The sequence below is a fragment of the Populus nigra genome, chromosome 1 (assembly GCF_951802175.1).
Source record: "Populus nigra chromosome 1, ddPopNigr1.1, whole genome shotgun sequence".
In the NCBI taxonomy this organism is placed as follows: domain Eukaryota; kingdom Viridiplantae; phylum Streptophyta; class Magnoliopsida; order Malpighiales; family Salicaceae; genus Populus; species Populus nigra.
The window spans coordinates 34,415,365-34,434,773 of record NC_084852.1 but is presented as its reverse complement, the minus strand read 5'-3'; the positions used below and the strand labels follow the sequence as shown (position 1 = coordinate 34,434,773).

The 19,409-nt window shown below is 31.5% G+C and overlaps 2 protein-coding genes across 2 annotated transcripts; both read right to left on the bottom strand.

Moving 5' to 3' along the window:
- Positions 1-8,615: 8,615 nt before the first annotated feature.
- Positions 8,616-10,679, bottom strand: LOC133679208 (auxin-responsive protein IAA16-like). The gene is made up of 5 exons (XM_062101740.1): positions 10,326-10,679; positions 9,837-10,024; positions 9,618-9,735; positions 9,260-9,321; positions 8,616-8,924 (listed from the first exon to the last, which is right to left on the bottom strand). The coding sequence occupies exons 1-5, from the start codon at positions 10,580-10,582 to the stop codon at positions 8,887-8,889; spliced, it is 663 nt and encodes a 220-aa protein (XP_061957724.1). The 5' UTR covers positions 10,583-10,679; the 3' UTR covers positions 8,616-8,886.
- A 3,438-nt stretch (positions 10,680-14,117) lies between these two features.
- Positions 14,118-18,017, bottom strand: LOC133679219 (auxin-induced protein AUX22-like). Its single transcript, XM_062101751.1, has 3 exons — positions 17,562-18,017; positions 16,950-17,043; positions 14,118-14,489 (listed from the first exon to the last, which is right to left on the bottom strand). The coding sequence occupies exons 1-3, from the start codon at positions 17,914-17,916 to the stop codon at positions 14,369-14,371; spliced, it is 570 nt and encodes a 189-aa protein (XP_061957735.1). The 5' UTR covers positions 17,917-18,017; the 3' UTR covers positions 14,118-14,368.
- Positions 18,018-19,409: the final 1,392 nt, after the last annotated feature.

The window sequence follows — 19,409 nt, the reverse complement described above, 5'->3', positions numbered from 1 at the left end:
TCTTTTTTAAAATATTTTTACAGGGAAAAGACATCATTATCAAGCTTCTCTCATCAAATAACATATGTTTAAAATAGTAGATAATACAAAGGTTTCATATAAATTGATGGGCAATTTTTTTAAAAATTATTTTTCATTTTATTCACCAGAAAAAAGCAACAGTAGTAACAAGAATCCAAATTGATCTAAAAAACACCATATTATATTATTATATGTATTCAACGAAAAGGTATATCAAAATATTTTGACGCTAACAAATTAAATCAATTTCGGTTAGTGTGTGTTTGGGTTTTAAGGGGGGGTAATTGTAGTGCATGCCTGATCTAGACCCACACAACCGAGGCTTTTTTAAGGCTAGGCCACTTAGGCTTCCATGCATGGCCATATTGATTTTTTAAAAATAAAGAAACATGTGATACATTGGCAAAAAACTAGTTCCTTGCTATGTTCAAACTCAGAATTCAACCACTACTGTGATGGTTAAAAAGTTATGAGGTAGAGTTCTTTGAGTTGAAAATTTATTTTCACTCAAAAACACCTAATAAAAACCATAAATCTTTCTATACCACCTACTAACCTCCAAATACCTCAAAATCATCCAAAAAAACCAAAATCGTTCAAACCCAAAAAATCAGACAAAACTCATGTCTTTTTTCAAATATTTTTATAGGGAAAAGTCATCATTATCAAGCTTCTCTCATCAAATAAAATATGTTTAAAGTAGTAGATCATACAAAGGTTTCACATAAATTGATGGGCATTTTTAAAAAAAATTATTTTTCATTTTACTCACCAGAAACAGCAACAACAGTAACAAGAATCCAAATTGATCTAAAAAACACCATAATATATTATTATATGTATTCAATGGAAAGGTATAGCAAAATATTTTGACGCTAGCATATTAAATCAATTTCGGTTAGTGTGTGTGTGTTTTATGGGGGGTAATTGTAGTGCATACCTGATCTAGACCCACACAAACGAGACATTTTTAAGTCTAGGCCACTTAGGCTTGCATGCATGGCCATATTGATTTTTTTAAAATAAAGAACCATGTGATATATTGGCAAAAAACTAGTTCCTTACTATGGTCAAACTCAGAATTCAAGCACTACTGTGATGGTTAAAAACTTGTGAGGTAGAGTTCTTTGAGTTGAAAATTTATTTTCACTCAAAAACACCTAATAAAAACCATAAATCTTTCTATACCACCTACTAACCTTCAAATACCTCAAAATCATCCAAAAAAACCAAAATCATTCAAACCCAAAAAATCAGACAAAACTCAAGTCTGTTTTCAAATATTTTTACAGGGAAAAGTCATCATTATCAAGCTTCTCTCATCAAATAAAATATGTTTAAAATAGTAGATCATACAAAGGTTTCATATAAATTGATGGACAATTTTTTAAAAAATTATTTTTCATTTTATTCACCAGAAACAGCAACAGCAGTAACAAGAATCCAAATTGATCTAAAAAACACCATATTATATTATTATATGTATTCAACGGAAAGGTATAGCAAAATATTTTGACGCTAACATATTAAATCAATTTCGGTTAGTGTGTGTGTTTGTGTTTTGAGGAGGGGTAATTGTAGTGCATGCCTGAACTAGACCCACAAAACCGAGGCTTTTTTAAGGCTAGGCCACTTAGGCTTCCATGCATGGCCATATTGATTTTTTAAAAATAAAGAAACATGTGATACATTGGCAAAAAACTAGTTCCTTGCTATGTTCAAACTCAGAATTCAACCACTACTGTGATGGTTAAAAACTTATGAGGTAGAGTTCTGTGAGTTGAAAATTTATTTTCACTCAAAAACACCTAATAAAAACCATAAATCTTTCTATACCACCTACTAACCTCCAAATACCTCAAAATCATCCAAAAAAACCAAAATCGTTCAAACCCAAAAAATCAGACAAAACTCATGTCTTTTTTCAAATATTTTTACAGGGAAAAGTCATCATTATCAAGCTTTTCTTATCAAATAAAATATGTTTAAAATAGTAGATCATACAAAGGTTTCACATAAATTGATGGGCAATTTTTTAAAAAATTATTGTTCATTTTATTTACCAGAAACAGCAACAGCAGTAACAAGAATCCAAATTGATCTAAAAAACACCATATTATATTATTATATGTATTCAACGGAAAGGTATAGCAAAATATTTTGACGCTAACATATTAAATCAATTTCGGTTAGTGTGTGTTTGGGTTTTGAGGAGGGGTAATTGTAGTGCATGCCTGATCTAGACCGACACAATCGAGGCTTTTTTAAGGCTAGGCCACTTAGGCTTGCATGCATGGCCATATTGATTTTTTAAAAATAAAGAAATATGTGATATATTGGCAAAAAACTAGTTCCTTGCTATGTTCAAACTCAGAATTCAACCACTACTGTGATGGTTAAAAAGTTGTGAGGTAGAGTTCTTTGAGTTGAAAATTTATTTTCACTCAAAAACACCTAATAAAAACCATAAATCTTTCTATACCACCTACTAACCTCCAAATACCTCAAAATCATCCATAAAAACCAAAATCATTCAAACCCAAAAAATCAGACAAAACTATATCATTTTTCAAATATTTTTACAGGGAAAAGTCATCATTATCAAGCTTCTCTCATCAAATAAAATATGTTTAAAACAATAGATCATACAAAGGTTTCATATAAATTGATGAGCAATTTTTTAAAAAATTATTTTTCATTTTATTGACCAGAAACAGCAACAGCAGTAATAAGAATCCAAATTGATCTAAAAAACACCATATTATATTATTATATGTATTCAACGGAAAGGTATAGCAAAATATTTTGACGCTAACATATTAAATCAATTTCGGTGAGTGTGTGTTTGGGTTTTGAGGAGGGGTAATTGTAGTGCATGCTTGATCTAGACCGACACAACCGAGGCTTTTTTAAGGCTAGGCCACTTAGGCTTCCATGCATGGCCATATTGATTTTTTAAAAATAAAGAAATATGTGATACATTGGCAAAAAACTAGTTCCTTGCTATGTTCAAACTCAGAATTCAACCACTACTGTGATGGTTAAAAAGTTGTGAGGTAGAGTTCTTTGAGTTGAAAATTTATTTTCACTCAAAAACACCTAATAAAAACCATAAATCTTTCTATACCACCTACTAACCTCCAAATACCTCAAAATCATCCATAAAAACCAAAATCGTTCAAACCTAAAAAATCAGACAAAACTCATGTCTTTTTTCAAATATTTTTACAGGGAAAAGACATCATTATCAAGCTTCTCTCATTAAATAAAATATGTTTAAAACAATAGATCATACAAAGGTTTCATATAAATTGATGGGCAATTTTTGAAAAAATTATTTTTTATTTTATTCACCAGAAACAGCAACAGCAGTAACAAGAATCCATATTGATCTAAAAACACCATATTATATTATTATATGTATTCAACGGAAAGGTATAGCAAAATATTTTGACGCTAACATATTAAATCAATTTCGGTTAGTGTGTGTTTGGGTTTTGAGGAGGGGTAATTGTAGTGCATACCTAATCTAGACCGACACAACCGAGGCTTTTTTAAGGCTAGGCCACTTAGGCTTGCATGCATGGCCATATTGATTTTTTAAAAATAAAGAAATATGTGATACATTGGCAAAAAACTAGTTCCTTGCTATGTTCAAACTCAGAATTCAACCACTACTGTGATGGTTAAAAAGTTATGAGGTAGAGTTCTTTGATTTGAAAATTTATTTTCACTTAAAAACACCTAATAAAAACCATAAATCTTTCTATACAACCTACTAACCTCCAAATACCTCAAAATCATCCAAAAAAACCAAAATCGTTCAAACCCAAAAAATCAGACAAAACTATATCATTTTTCAAATATTTTTACAAGGAAAAGTCATCATTATCAAGCTTCTCTCATCAAATAAAATATGTTTAAAACAGTAGATCATACAAAGGTTTCATATAAATTGATGGGCAATTTTTAAAAAAATTATTTTTCATTTTATTCACCAGAAACAGCAACAGCAGTAACAAGAATCCAAATTGATCTAAAAAACACCATATTATATTATTATATGTATTCAACGGAAAGGTATAGCAAAATATTTTGACGCTAACATATTAAATCAATTTCAGTTAGTGTGTGTTTGGGTTTTGAGGAGGGGTAATTGTAGTGCATGCTTGATCTAGACCGACACAACCGAGGCTTTTTTAAGGCAAGGCCACTTAGGCTTGCATGCATGGCCATATTGATTTTTTAAAAATAAAGAAATATGTGATACATTGGCAAAAAACTAGTTCCTTGCTATGTTCAAACTCAGAATTCAACCACTACTGTGATGGTTAAAAAGTTGTGAGGTAGAGTTCTTTGAGTTGAAAATTTATTTTCACTCAAAAACACCTAATAAAAACCATAAATCTTTTTATACCACCTACTAACCTCCAAATACCTCAAAATCATCCATAAAAACCAAAATCGTTCAAACCTAAAAAATCAGACAAAACTCATGTCTTTTTTCAAATATTTTTACAGGGAAAAGACATCATTATCAAGCTTCTCTCATTAAATAAAATATGTTTAAAACAATAGATCATACAAAGGTTTCATATAAATTGATGGGCAATTTTTGAAAAAATTATTTTTTATTTTATTCACCAGAAACAGCAACAGCAGTAACAAGAATCCATATTGATCTAAAAACACCATATTATATTATTATATGTATTCAACGGAAAGGTATAGCAAAATATTTTGACGCTAACATATTAAATCAATTTCGGTTAGTGTGTGTCTGGGTTTTGAGGAGGGGTAATTGTAGTGCATACCTAATCTAGACCGACACAACCGAGGCTTTTTTAAGGCTAGGCCACTTAGGCTTGCATGCATGGCCATATTGATTTTTTAAAAATAAAGAAATATGTGATACATTGGCAAAAAACTAGTTCCTTGCTATGTTCAAACTCAGAATTCAACCACTACTGTGATGGTTAAAAAGTTATGAGGTAGAGTTCTTTGATTTGAAAATTTATTTTCACTCAAAAACATCTAATAAAAACCATAAATCTTTCTATACAACCTACTAACCTCCAAATACCTCAAAATCATCCAAAAAAACCAAAATCGTTCAAACCCAAAAAATCAGACAAAACTATATCATTTTTCAAATATTTTTACAAGGAAAAGTCATCATTATCAAGCTTCTCTCATCAAATAAAATATGTTTAAAACAGTAGATCATACAAAGGTTTCATATAAATTGATGGGCAATTTTTTAAAAAATTATTTTTCATTTTATTCACCAGAAACAGCAACAGCAGTAACAAGAATCCAAATTGATCTAAAAAACACCATATTATATTATTATATGTATTCAACGGAAAGGTATAGCAAAATATTTTGACGCTAACATATTAAATCAATTTCGGTTAGTGTGTGTTTGGGTTTTGAGGAGGGGTAATTGTAGTGCATGCTTGATCTAGACCGACACAACCGAGGCTTTTTTAAGGCAAGGCCACTTAGGCTTGCATGCATGGCCATATTGATTTTTTAAAAATAAAGAAATATGTGATACATTGGCAAAAAACTAGTTCCTTGCTATGTTCAAACTCAGAATTCAACCACTACTGTGATGGTTAAAAAGTTGTGAGGTAGAGTTCTTTGAGTTGAAAATTTATTTTCACTCAAAAACACCTAATAAAAACCATAAATCTTTCTATACCACCTACTAACCTCCAAATACCTCAAAATCATCCATAAAAACCAAAATCGTTCAAACCTAAAAAATCAGACAAAACTCATGTCTTTTTTCAAATATTTTTACAGGGAAAAGACATCATTATCAAGCTTCTCTCATTAAATAAAATATGTTTAAAACAATAGATCATACAAAGGTTTCATATAAATTGATGGGCAATTTTTGAAAAAATTATTTTTTATTTTATTCACCAGAAACAGCAACAGCAGTAACAAGAATCCAAATTGATCTAAAAACACCATATTATATTATTATATGTATTCAACGGAAAGGTATAGCAAAATATTTTGACGCTAACATATTAAATCAATTTCGGTTAGTGTGTGTCTGGGTTTTGAGGAGGGGTAATTGTAGTGCATACCTAATCTAGACCGACACAACCGAGGCTTTTTTAAGGCTAGGCCACTTAGGCTTGCATGCATGGCCATATTGATTTTTTAAAAATAAAGAAATATGTGATACATTGGCAAAAAACTAGTTCCTTGCTATGTTCAAACTCAGAATTCAACCACTACTGTGATGGTTAAAAAGTTATGAGGTAGAGTTCTTTGATTTGAAAATTTATTTTCACTCAAAAACACCTCATAAAAACCATAAATCTTTCTATACCACCTACTAACCTCCAAATACCTCAAAATCATCCAAAAAAACCAAAATCATTCAAACCCAAAAAATCAGACAAAACTATATCATTTTTCAAATATTTTTACAAGGAAAAGTCATCATTATCAAGCTTCTCTCATCAAATAAAATACGTTTAAAACAGTAGATCATACAAAGGTTTCATATAAATTGATGGGCAATTTTTTAAAAAATTATTTTTCATTTTATTCACCAGAAACAGCAACAGCAGTAACAAGAATCCAAATTGATCTAAAAAACACCATATTATATTATTATATGTATTCAACGGAAAGGTATAGCAAAATATTTTGACGCTAACATATTAAATCAATTTCGGTTAGTGTGTGTTTGGGTTTTGAGGAGGGGTAATTGTAGTGCATGCTTGATCTAGACCGACACAACCGAGGCTTTTTTAAGGCTAGGCCACTTAGGCTTGCATGCATGGCCATATTGATTTTTTAAAAATAAAGAAATATGTGATACATTGGCAAAAAACTAGTTCCTTGCTATGTTCAAACTCAGAATTCAACCACTACTGTGATGGTTAAAAAGTTGTGAGGTAGAGTTCTTTGAGTTGAAAATTTATTTTCACTCAAAAACACCTAATAAAAACCATAAATCTTTCTATACCACCTACTAACCTCCAAATACCTCAAAATCATCCAAAAAAACCAAAATCGTTCAAACCTAAAAAATCAGACAAAACTCATGTCTTTTTTCAAATATTTTTACAGGGAAAAATCATCATTATCAAGCTTCTCTCATTAAATAAAATATGTTTAAAACAATAGATCATACAAAGGTTTCATATAAATTGATGGGCAATTTTTGAAAAAATTATTTTTTATTTTATTCACCAGAAACAGCAACAGCAGTAACAAGAATCCAAATTGATCTAAAAACACCATATTATATTATTATATGTATTCAACAGAAAGGTATAGCAAAATATTTTGACGCTAACATATTAAATCAATTTCGGTTAGTGTGTGTGTGTGTGTTTTGAGGAGGGGTAATTGTAGTGCATGCCTGATCTAGACCCACACAACCAAGGCTTTTTTAAGGCTAGGCCACTTAGGTTTGCATGCATGGCCATATTGTCGGCTCATTAATTTTTTAAAAGTAAAGAAACATGTGATACATTGGCAAAAAACTAGTTCCTTGCTATGTTCAAACTCAAAATTCAACCACTACTGTGATGGTTAAAAAGTCATGAGGTAGAGTTCTTTGAGTTGAAAATTTATTTTCACTCAAAAAAACCTAATAAAAACCATAAATCTTTCTATACCACCTACTAAGCTCCAAATACCTCAAAATCATCCAAAAAAACCAAAATCGTTATAATCCAAAAAAACCAAAATCATTCAAACCCAAAAAATCAGACAAAACTCATGTCTTGTTTCAAAAAATTTTACAGGGAAAAGTCATCATTATCAAGCTTCTCTCATCAAATAAAATATGTTTAAAATAGTAGATCATACAAAGGTTTCATATAAATTGATGGGCAATTTTTTTAAAAATTATTTTTCATTTTAATCACCAGAGACAGCAACAGCAGTAACAAGAATCCAAATTGTTCTAAAAAACACCATATTATATTATTATATGTATTCAACGAAAAGGTATAGCAAAATATTTTGACGTTAACATATTAAATCAATTTCGGTTATTGTGTGTGTGTTTTGAGGGGTGTAATTGTAATGCATGCTTGATCTAGACCCACACAACCGAGGTATTTTTAAGGCTAGGCCACTTAGGCTTGCATGCATGGCCATATTGTCGGCTCATTAATTTTTTTAAAATAAAGAAACATGTGATACATTGGCAAAAAACTAGTTCCTTGCTATGTTCAAACTCAAAATTCAACCACTACTGTGATGGTTAAAAAGTCATGAGGTAGAGTTTTTTGAGTTGAAAATTTATTTTCACTCAAAAACACCTAATAAAAACCATAAATCTTTCTATACCACCTACTAACCTCCAAATACCTCAAGATCATTCAAAAAAACCAAAATCATTCAAACCCAAAAAATGAGACAAAACTCATGTTTTTTTTCAAATATTTTTACAGGGAAAAGTCATCATTATCAAGCTTCTCTCATCAAATAAAATATGTTTAAAATAGTAGATCATACAAAGGTTTCATATAAATTGATAAGCAATTTTTTAAGAAATTATTTTTTATTTTATTAACTAGAAACAGAAACAGCAGTAACAAGAATCCAAATTGATCTAAAAAACACTATATTATATTATTATATGCATTCAACGAAAAGGTATAGCAAAATATTGAAAATTGGGAGAGTCCACATCATCAATTTCATGCACCAAGACTATAATGCAATTCATGTATTGGCTGGTCTCTCTTATTTCTCTATTTCTAATGAAAACCTCCAACTAGAACCTAATGGTATAAGGTAAAAACGAAGACAAAAAGCCTCTGTACAGCAATTATATCATGGTTCCAAAGGATGTTCTTATAAAAACTGGCTTCATCATCAACTCGAGCTTGAGCATTTTGAAGGTGTCCTTGGAGCTGTAACAATAATAAAATTAAAGAAAGGATTACTTTACAGGTTTGCTATAAGATTAAGACAAAACATGGGTTAATCTCACTTTGATTATTAATAATGTTTTCCTACTTCAATAATTTATTTACTTCTATATATATATATATCACGCGATCTCATTATGTCAAAAAAATTATTTTGATTTGGTTTTTAACAATTATAAATTATGATTTTATTCATCAATAAAAAGTAAATAAATCATGTTGATCATGCGTGCTCCAAAATCATGAAGTATACTCTCAATGCACAAAATAATTAATAGATGCAACTAGCTAGAAAGACAAGGAAATTCATAAATTACCAAATCCAGTTGCTTCTGAGCTTTTCATCAACCGTAGACGCTTGCATGATTCAACAAACATTCTGTGAATAATAATAATAAAAAGTTGTTAAACATAAATACATAGAAATTCAAGCATTGATTGTTAAAAAAAAAATCTTGATTATATACTAGAATGGTTATTTTAGGGTTTTTGAGAGTTTTTTTTTTTTTTCTGATCAGAAAATATATTAAAATAATATTTTTTTATTTTTAAAAAATATTTTAATATCAATCATTAAAATAATTTAAAAATATATAAAAAAAATAATAAGACCCAAGAGAAAACTATTCTATAAAGTTGCTATGAATATTTTCAAGGGCACTTTGGGAAACTTACTTCCATGGTACATCCCCCAGCATCATCCAGTCGCCATCCTTGTCCTCATAAGTAGGTACATACTCTACTCCATTATTCACTTCCTTTTCCATAATTGTCCTCTCATTTAAATAGTTGCCTGCAACAATAATTCAAGAAAAGTAAATGACTAAAATGCCCTTTGCAAATGAAAAAAAAAAAAAATACTGAATCTTAATTATTAATTCATGGAGCACATACGGATGGTGAAGCTGAAGCAAGAGAACATGTCCTGGAGGGCATTCAAGAGCTGCTGATAACTGTTGTACATCTCCAGGTCAACCTTTCTCAAATATGGAGCTCCATCTACAGCCACCTTTACGTATTTACAGCTCTTCATTGCGTTCTTCCTATACGCCCTCACCGGTGGCCACCCCACCACTTGTGCTCTATAATTAAATCAACCCATAATCAATTCAAGACTTAACTACTCTTAATTATTTACCATATATATATATATATGTATGTATTTGTCTCTAAATAGTTCGGTGACTTCAGGGATTTATGAGGTGCAATCGAGAAAGAATTCAAAAATATTAAAGAAAAAAACACGCCCCTCATTATATGCAGCTAAAAAAATGGATTTACATGATTTTATTGATTCCACGGGACAAAAATGAATTAGCTCTGATTTACTTTATAATATGACTGTAAGGAGAGATGTAATAATGAATAATCTTTATATCTTACTTTGCTGCCGGAGGCTTAGCCGTGTTTGGCACATCCGTTTCGGACTCCCCAGAATATTTGTTATGATCAGAATCAACATTAGATGAACTTCCAAGATTTAGATCAACAGTCTCCAAAAACCCACGCTTGCCACTTGTTTTCTCTATTAATGCTAGCCCACGAGACTCACCAGGCAACCCTAAGGTCAACTCTGTCTCCTTGAAACTCACGTTGGCCGCATCGGATTCCAGCAAGTTTGAACCATTTTCCGGTGACATTTTCTGTACGCTACTATCCGCGATGATGAATTCTAGGAGGGCACTTAACGTGTTGAAATGAAAAGGGGGGCACTTCTAAATTATGTGACTCAACAACTTTGGCACTTGTGGGTTAATATAGGAAGCTGGCCGGCACGATTATCTAACCACTCTCTTGTTGACACGTGTATTAAGAAAGAGCGGTTGCGATTTGTCCATCTAGGTAGGTGACAGAATATATACGAGTTGATTGCCTGTGATTTTGAGTGCATTAAAGTTTGGGCCGTGTGGTCGGTTGGTCCGACCGGGTCGTTTTCATTTGTCAAGTTCAGGTTTGTTTTTTTTTTAATATATATATATATATATATATATGTTGATTGTGGTTTACTTGATTAAAACGGGAAATTAGATAAAATAGTTAAAGCTTAATCTCGTCATAATTGTGTTATTAAGAGTTTTTTAACCTATGATTAAATAAAAAAGAAATTCTTAGGACAAGAATACCCTCCTCAAACCATCATCGAGGGTATATATGGTATTGGCGAGGCACAGATGAAGGAGAGGCAGAATTTAAAGCTCTTTAGCCTTTAGCACTAAAAAAAAGGTGTTTGTAAGTGGAAGACGTCATTAATCTGCATGTACAGAAGCAACACCTTCAGGGCTGAGCTCTCGCTCGCTCGCTCGTGCGAGGAAGGTCGTTCAAAAGGAGGAACATGGGACCCATATGTCTGGGTTCTTAGAGTTGAAGCCAACTTTTCTTCGAGAGAAGTCCATGTGCTGCCCACCGGAAAAGAAATGAAAGAAAGACCCGCCCAAAAATATCAAAATTAGGATGTGGGTCCCGCAAACAACCATGTGGTCATGTTCTTCTTTGTTGATACTGGGCCCCATTTTCCTTTTCCTTTTCTTTTTTTTTTTCTTTGATAGATTCATACATCAAGTCTATAGATGATTGCAGTGGTATTTTGAGAATTTTTTTTTAATATTGATTTTTGAATTAAATTATGTGTATCTTGAGTAATTTTATAAATTTTAAAATTAATGGTTATGTAAATCTCTAATGATTTTAAGGAGATTCAAACTCGTGAATATTAAAGAACAAACTTAAGACCTCATCAATTAAGCTACCATTCAGGATTGATATTTGAGATTGTTGATCACATGAGTGATTGTTTTTAAAAGTAATTTTTGTTTAAAAATATATTAAAATAATATATTTTTATTTTAAAAAAATTATTTTTGATATCAGTCTATTAAAATAATATAAAATATAAAAAAGTTATTTTTAAATTATTTTTTCAGAATTTATTTAAAACGCAGTACTGAACAGAAATGAAAGTAATTAGATTGACAAGAACGCTCAACCAGACAAAGAAATATCTACAAGTTAGCGTAATTATTGAGCTAGATATGAGATTAATACACGACTCTTTTCTATTGTATCATTTATAATTGTTTTGCTCCAATTTTTTCTTTTACAGTTGAGCCTCACAAGGTTAGATAAAAGTTAAAACATTAATGATGAATTGAAATTTTTATTTTAAACTCAAATCATGCAAGGGACCACGTCAAAGATAAAAGTAAATAAATTAGATTTTTTATTTTATTTTATTTGTTTTTTTTAAAAAAATTAATTAGATAAAGATGCTATGTAACATGACACGTCGCAACATCATGTCTCTTTGCATGCATATGTCGTCTGGAGTCTGGTTTAGTTTTTATTTATCATTAGTCTCTTTTTCTAACAATTATTAATGTATATGATGATTAATTAATTTTATTGAATATACTGACTAATCTTTTAATACACACTCCATATTTTTCATCATCATCAACAAAAATAAAATAAATTAAATTCACATCACCCATATTTTTTTTATGATTGAATCAATTTTTGATCTGCCCGCAAGTTGCATGGGCACCCAGACCAGTTTCTGCTCCCCCACTTCATCTTCCTTGAGCACTTTTGGAAATCAAGCATTGCCAGATTTCCTCGTAAACATTGTGATCTCACTGTTTTGAACTTGATTCATCATTTTGTTTAGTTTTTAGACCTTCCTTTCTGTCATGTCTTTCAGTTCTCCTGGCCACTTAATTAGTCATGAAACTGTTATACATACGTCCTCCATAATTTATTAAACTGTTATAATAAACAATGCGAACGTCTTCTTCTTCTTAATTTTTTTGGAAATTGCAAAGTGAACGTTACCCATTACTTCAAGCAACACACTTTACAAATTGGCAGGCATCAACTATTCTTTTAATCAACTACAGGAGACTTCATGCAAAGTATCGCACGAAAGCCTTAAAAAGCTACTCCTTGTTTCCTTCTTTTCATATATTGGAAAGCTCAATTCATTGCAAGGAGACGGTCAAAGCCCCAGCAAAAAACCATCTCTGCGCAGTCGATTAAGAACTCACAAGTGTAAGGAAAAGTATAGGGACAGACAACGGGTGTGTGTGTGTGTGTGTGTGTGTCTTTATATATACATATATAAGTGTAGTAGTTAACTAATATCCAAGACCCTCAACTTCCTTAACCAAACTGATCACCTCCACATGGTCCACATTTGAATGTTTTATATGTGTCGGAATCGAACCATAATTAATTAGTAAGTTAATTTAGTAATTAACTGTATTAAGAGAATCTAGTTATGTGAGAATGCATATATTAGATATATTCTGTACCCAGAACAAAGATTATATTATATTGGTGGATGGACAAGAAACATAATCATGTGCTCTAATCTTCTCGAAGGCAACTAATTCATGTATCGGAACATGAGAACATGGGCCTTTGTTCTAGAAATGCTCCCCTTAATTAGCTTAGCTGCATAAGGTTCTTTTCAGTTATGCTATTGAGCTTGAATTTCTGTCCTGGATTATGCTGACCAGTGCTTTAATCACAATATATAAATCAAATGATGTTTGATGCCTGAATGATGAGAAATTATTGGTATGTTTAAGAGTATACCCTTTACTTTACAAAAATATAAAACCCATGAATTATTACAATTCTAGCATATCTAATTAAATTTTATGATTGATTTTGATGAAAATGAGTGCCTGAAACCCATGAATTATTACAATTCTAGCATATCTAATTTAGTTTTATGATTGATTTTGATGAAAATGAGTATCTAAAACCCATGAATTATTACAATTCTAGCATATCTAATTAAATTTTATGATTGATTTTGATGAAAATGAGTGCCTAAAACCCATGAATTATTACAATTCTAGCATATCTAATTTAGTTTTATGATTGATTTTGATGAAAATGAGTGCCTAAAACCCATGAATTATTACAATTCTAGCATATCTAATTTAGTTTTATGATTGATTTTGATGAAAATGTGTACCTAAAACCCATGTATAATTACAATTCTAGCATATCTAATTAAGTTTTATGATTGGTTTTGATGAAAATGAGTGCCATTGGGAAGATATGAACAATGGGATTGATAGGCGACAAGGTTAATTATAAATAATAGCAGAAAAGGAAAGTCTCCCTGGAATTAGAAAAAAAGAAAAGAAAAGAAGCAGCAATTCATGATTTAGGAAAAAATGTCAGCAGCAAATATAACAGCATGAATTTATGATCATAAACAAGCAGATTTGTCTTTCCTATCTAGAGTTCTTTATCTCCGGATTTAAACATATATAAAAATAGGCCTCACAGTTATAACTGGATGATGAACCATGATTTGATCTTAATCGACCATCACTAATTAAACAGAAATAATTTTCTTTACGAAGAAGGCAGTCCAGTCAAATTCTTCCGAATTCAATATTTTGTGTGGTTTCTCAGTCACGATCATCTTTTGAAATATTTCCCTGCTGAAGAGCACCTCTTGGCTGCAGTCCAAAACCCTTGGCTTCTGACCTCTTCATTATCCTTAGCCTCTTGCAAGACTCAATAAACATCCTGTAAAAATAAATAAATAAATAAATAAATCGCAGGAAAAATAAATTAATCCCACCATCCTTCGATAGAGCAGCTTCCTTAATTTAATTATTCGTAACTAATTGGTATATTCTCTTGGAATATATATGGCTAATACATTGGCATAAAATTGACATAGATCGATAAACTAAGCGAAGAACAAATTATTGTAGAACTTTAAGAATAAATTATCATGAATGAAAGAAAATGTTGCAAGAACCACTCCATAATAATGACCGATGCCTTGACATTAACTATGGACATCATCGCCATCTACCCAACATAATTATAAGGAAGTTGCGTTTGTCGGCAGTATGTGGCCCAACAATTTCAAAAGAAAAACCCTACATTTACTTGCAAGTTGCTAGACTCATTGAATGCCAAAATCGCCATTATATCTCTCTCTACAAATGTTTTCAAATTCACAATCTTAAAAAAAAAAAAAAAAAAACAGCAACATTGCTCACAGTAGTTAACCATAAACAATCCACTTAATTAAGAAATTATTCAGAGTCAAAGATTCCAATGGCAACAAGAGTTTTACTTCAATATATAGTTCAATACAAATTAATTTTATAGTGTAACTATCAATATTTACGATATTAGAAGAGAGATAAAGAAGAGTAAAATAGAGAAATAACACAGAGAATCACAATCACACCAAGAAAATGAAAAAAAAATAAAAATCTCATTTTTCTCTCTTCCTTGTGTTCATCTCTTTTCTAAGGCAACAAGTACGGGTAATTATAATTTTAGTTATGACCAGCAGAGATGCAAAATCTTATGTAAAATTATGTAAAATCTTATGGGCGAGATACATTTTTCTTCAACTTAACAAATAAATATAAACTCTGGAGTATTTAGTATTGTAATTAAACCTAACTTAGTAGGTTAATTTTGAAACCTCTAGATGTAATTTCTTACTTACTTCAGATTTAAAATTAAATTGTGTGGAAATTGACTCGAGGTGACCCAATCGACTTGGCCGGTTCAAAGGTAACTCGGTCGACTGGTAATAAAATCAAAGGATGAAATTGACAAAAAAAAATCTATTGATTTAACTTTTTGTCTAATCTAAATTTAAAATTAAACTATCTAAGAGTAGCCCCGACATAACCTAGTGGACTTGGGCAGTCCAAAGACAACTCGAGTGACCAGTAAAAAAGTTTGAGGATGGAATTAAAAAAAATTGAAATTAAAAGAAAAAATCTCTTAACTTGACTCATTACATAACTCGGGTTTAAAATTAAACCATGTAAAAATTATTTAGATATTATCTAGTCAATTTAACTGGTCTAAAGATAACACAAATTATTATTAAAAAAATTATGTGAGAAAAGAAAAAGGAAAGCTTAATTAAAAAAGAAGAAAGAAGAAAAGGCTTGATATGAATAATGAGGCTCCATATACTTTCTCCTAAGTGCTGTAGTGCAGTAGGGTAACATGTGAATTTCACGGAGTCAAGTTTGATGGCGTTGATTAATACAAATTCTCACGCGGAGCTTAGGTTCAAGAAAGTATATCATTACAAACATGTTGTCGTCTGCTTTGGACACCGTAGACAAAAAGGAGCAGTGACTGCATGAAGGAGGGCTGAAGTCAAGAGTAAAAATCAAATTACAGGGTCAATTTGGCTTGTAATTCACGCAAATGTTGAGACAGAGAAGGAACATTGGGAGGCATCTTCCAGAATATACAGGCAGCAAAAAATACACATGTGACTCTTGAGGGGATAATTAGGATGCGAAATCATAGGTGGAGAGGGAGTCAAAGCTATGGAATGAAAGAAAATACTGGTCATGATGAACCATTTAATTACTTCCGACACACCTGTTTGAAGGGAATATATTGGCGAGGTGATTTTTCCTCTTTTTTTTTCCCCTTAATATTTTAACAAATGTTAGAAATTTACCTTAGCATAGCAGTTTCAGCCATTGAGTGTTTGGAAATACATTAATGTTTGTTTTTTAAAATATTTTTTACTTGAAAATATATTTTTTTAAAATTTATTCTTGATATTAGAGCATTAAAATGATCAAAAAATACTTATAAATTTACCTCACCATAACAGTTTCATTAGGAGATATTTAAAAATACGATATAATTTCTTTTTAAAATGTTTTTTACTTGAAAATATATCAGAATATATATTTATTTTAAAATTTATAAAAATACTAAAAAAAATTATTTTTTAAAATTTTAATAAAAAAATAAATTGAAACTCAATATCAACCACCCTCTTACAAACCCTGATATCAGCACTATCCTTTCCCATCAATAATATGAAAAATTGATTTTCATCCCTAGTGAGCATAAATGCTCCGGCCACCAGGCAATCAGCTCCTCTAACAATTAATTGATTGAATGCTACTATATGTCGTTCTTCAAGTAAATAAAAAAAAAGAAAGGGCGGTGTTGCTACTGGTTGGATAAGAGACTTACTCCCAAGGCACGTCTCCCACTAGCATCCAGTCCCCATCCTTGTCTTCATATATGGGAACGTATTCGCAGTCGTCTGTATCCTTCAAGGCTTTGCCTGCCAATAATATTATTTTACAAATAATTATAATGGCCATTTACCTTTTTTTCTTTAAAGGATCATAAAATAATAAACCTTGTTCCCTTATTTACTTTCAAATTACTTGTGAGCAATCTTATATATACTGTAGAAAGTGTGCATGTACATATTTGTAATACTCCAGCTGGTTTCACATATATTGTACGACCTCTCAAGCTACTATTATCTGAGTTATTTCCACTACAGTTTGTCTATACTACCATAATGACTGCCTGCTCGGCCAAGGTCCTTATGTTTCTTGTAGCGCATGACACATAAATGATGGTTTTTTTCAATGTATGTATTTCTTTCACATACATACATACATACATATAATGTTGCATGGTCTATAGATGTATGAAACTCTGGCCTACCTTGTCTTCTAGCTAAACGTTCACAGTTAATGCTAGCTAGGTATAGTTAAGGAAGCTTAATGTGCATACCATGCGTAAAAACTAGATATTAATAGCACTGTAAATACATGACAGAGGACTCACCGATTCCAAAACAGCCGAACAACTTCTCCAACGCGACAACAAGATCCGAATACTCCTTGTGCATGCCCAAATCAACTTTTCTGAGAAAAGGAGCTCCGTCCATACTAACTTTCACGTAAATTTTTGAAGTTTCATGGCTATCTTTCTCATTGAAACTATTCTTCTTTCGATAGGAACATACTGGTGGCCACCCCACAACTTGACTCGTTGTTTGGGTTTTTCGCCCATCGGTTGTGCTGTTTGCTTCGCCGGACAACTCTGAGAAAACCCTTTTCTTTTCATTTTTTGGTCCATTTTCGCTGCCCGGTGGACCCAACCTTAGCTCTGTGATTTCTAGTCCAAGAGGTTGTGCCATTTTTTTTTTCTTGGTGATGGGCAAGGGTTGCAATATTCGTCTTTGGAACTTTGGTTAGGTTTTGCTCGACGGTTTCAGTGTGTTATATAGTGTTTGTTAACTCTATAATTTTCGGTGACCAAAAAGGTTTATTTGTATATATGATCATTTTTTTAATACAAGCATAGAGAAGAAAGCAAAGGAAGGACATAGTGGGTGCAATGACAGGTCAAACAAGGCTTAGCGGTCGGTCACATGAGAGGCACAAGTGGGGACTCTGCCTCCTAAAAACAGAATTAAAGGCCAGCACCATAAGTTGGATATGGGACAGATCGTATGGCTGTTGGGTATTAGGTGATTTCGTAGGATTTGCCTCAGCCGTCTGATTTGGTGAAAGGAAAACAGACCATGTGATCTGCCTTATTGAGGGGGTTTATGCAATAAATTACAAAAAATGTACAGCAAATTCTCAGCATGATACAAGGGGAGTTTGTTTTGCAACACTCATGTCCATCTAATGTTGCTATTTGATGATGTATGCTCGATCCCGTATAGTAGGTCTCCTAAAAAATATTGTTCCACTCGAACTATATAGTAAGTTTTATTCTGAAAATAAACGGAAGTGACTAAGATCCTCGTCTCCTAGTTAAAGTAGGATAGTAATATCATTATAGTCTCCTGGTAAGGGGCTTGGATAGTCATACATAACTAATGTTTCTATAAACAACGTTAATAATGATGTATGTCAACACTCATACAATATGGTAGGTCTCTCCCACTAGAATTATATAGTGAATTTTGTTAAGAAAAGACGTTTCTTAAAAAGAAATTGAATCTTGTATTTGTAAGTGTTCAAGATCCTTATTTTCTAGTTGATACGAGATAATGGCATCATCACCATTGATAGTCAATTATGCTCGTGAATAAAGAAGAGAAAACAATATCGGAAGAGTGATCAACCTATAATATAATTGATCGTTGGAGCATTATTCTTGAATCTTTAAACTCAGAACCAATCCAGATATTTTATTTTAGCGTGGCATCTTTCTTATAGGTCCGATGTTGGAGTAGTTGCCAAAAAGCAGATGTCTCAAATCGAAACGAGATGTGGTGGAATTCGGGAAATCTGGTTGCATTACGGAAAAATCTCATAGATAATCGCTTAAGATCGACAAAACCATAATCATGCTAGGACATGGACACAAATATGCCGAGGACCCGGATAATTGCATTTTCCATGTGATTTTTTCATTTTTCAAATGGAAGCCGTTTCTTATTATGTGTAAAAGATTATAATTAACAGACACTACCAAAAAATAACAAAATATGGAGGAAATATTATGTTGGTGTTTAAAGCTTGATTCCGTTAGAAGTACAATTATTGAAGAAATAATGGACATCAAAATATTGTCAAAAAATATATTTTCAGTGATTTTTATTCTGTTGGTTATTCTATCAAGAATATAATCACCGTAGATTTACCAACAAAATTATTGCCTCAAACGAGAACATTT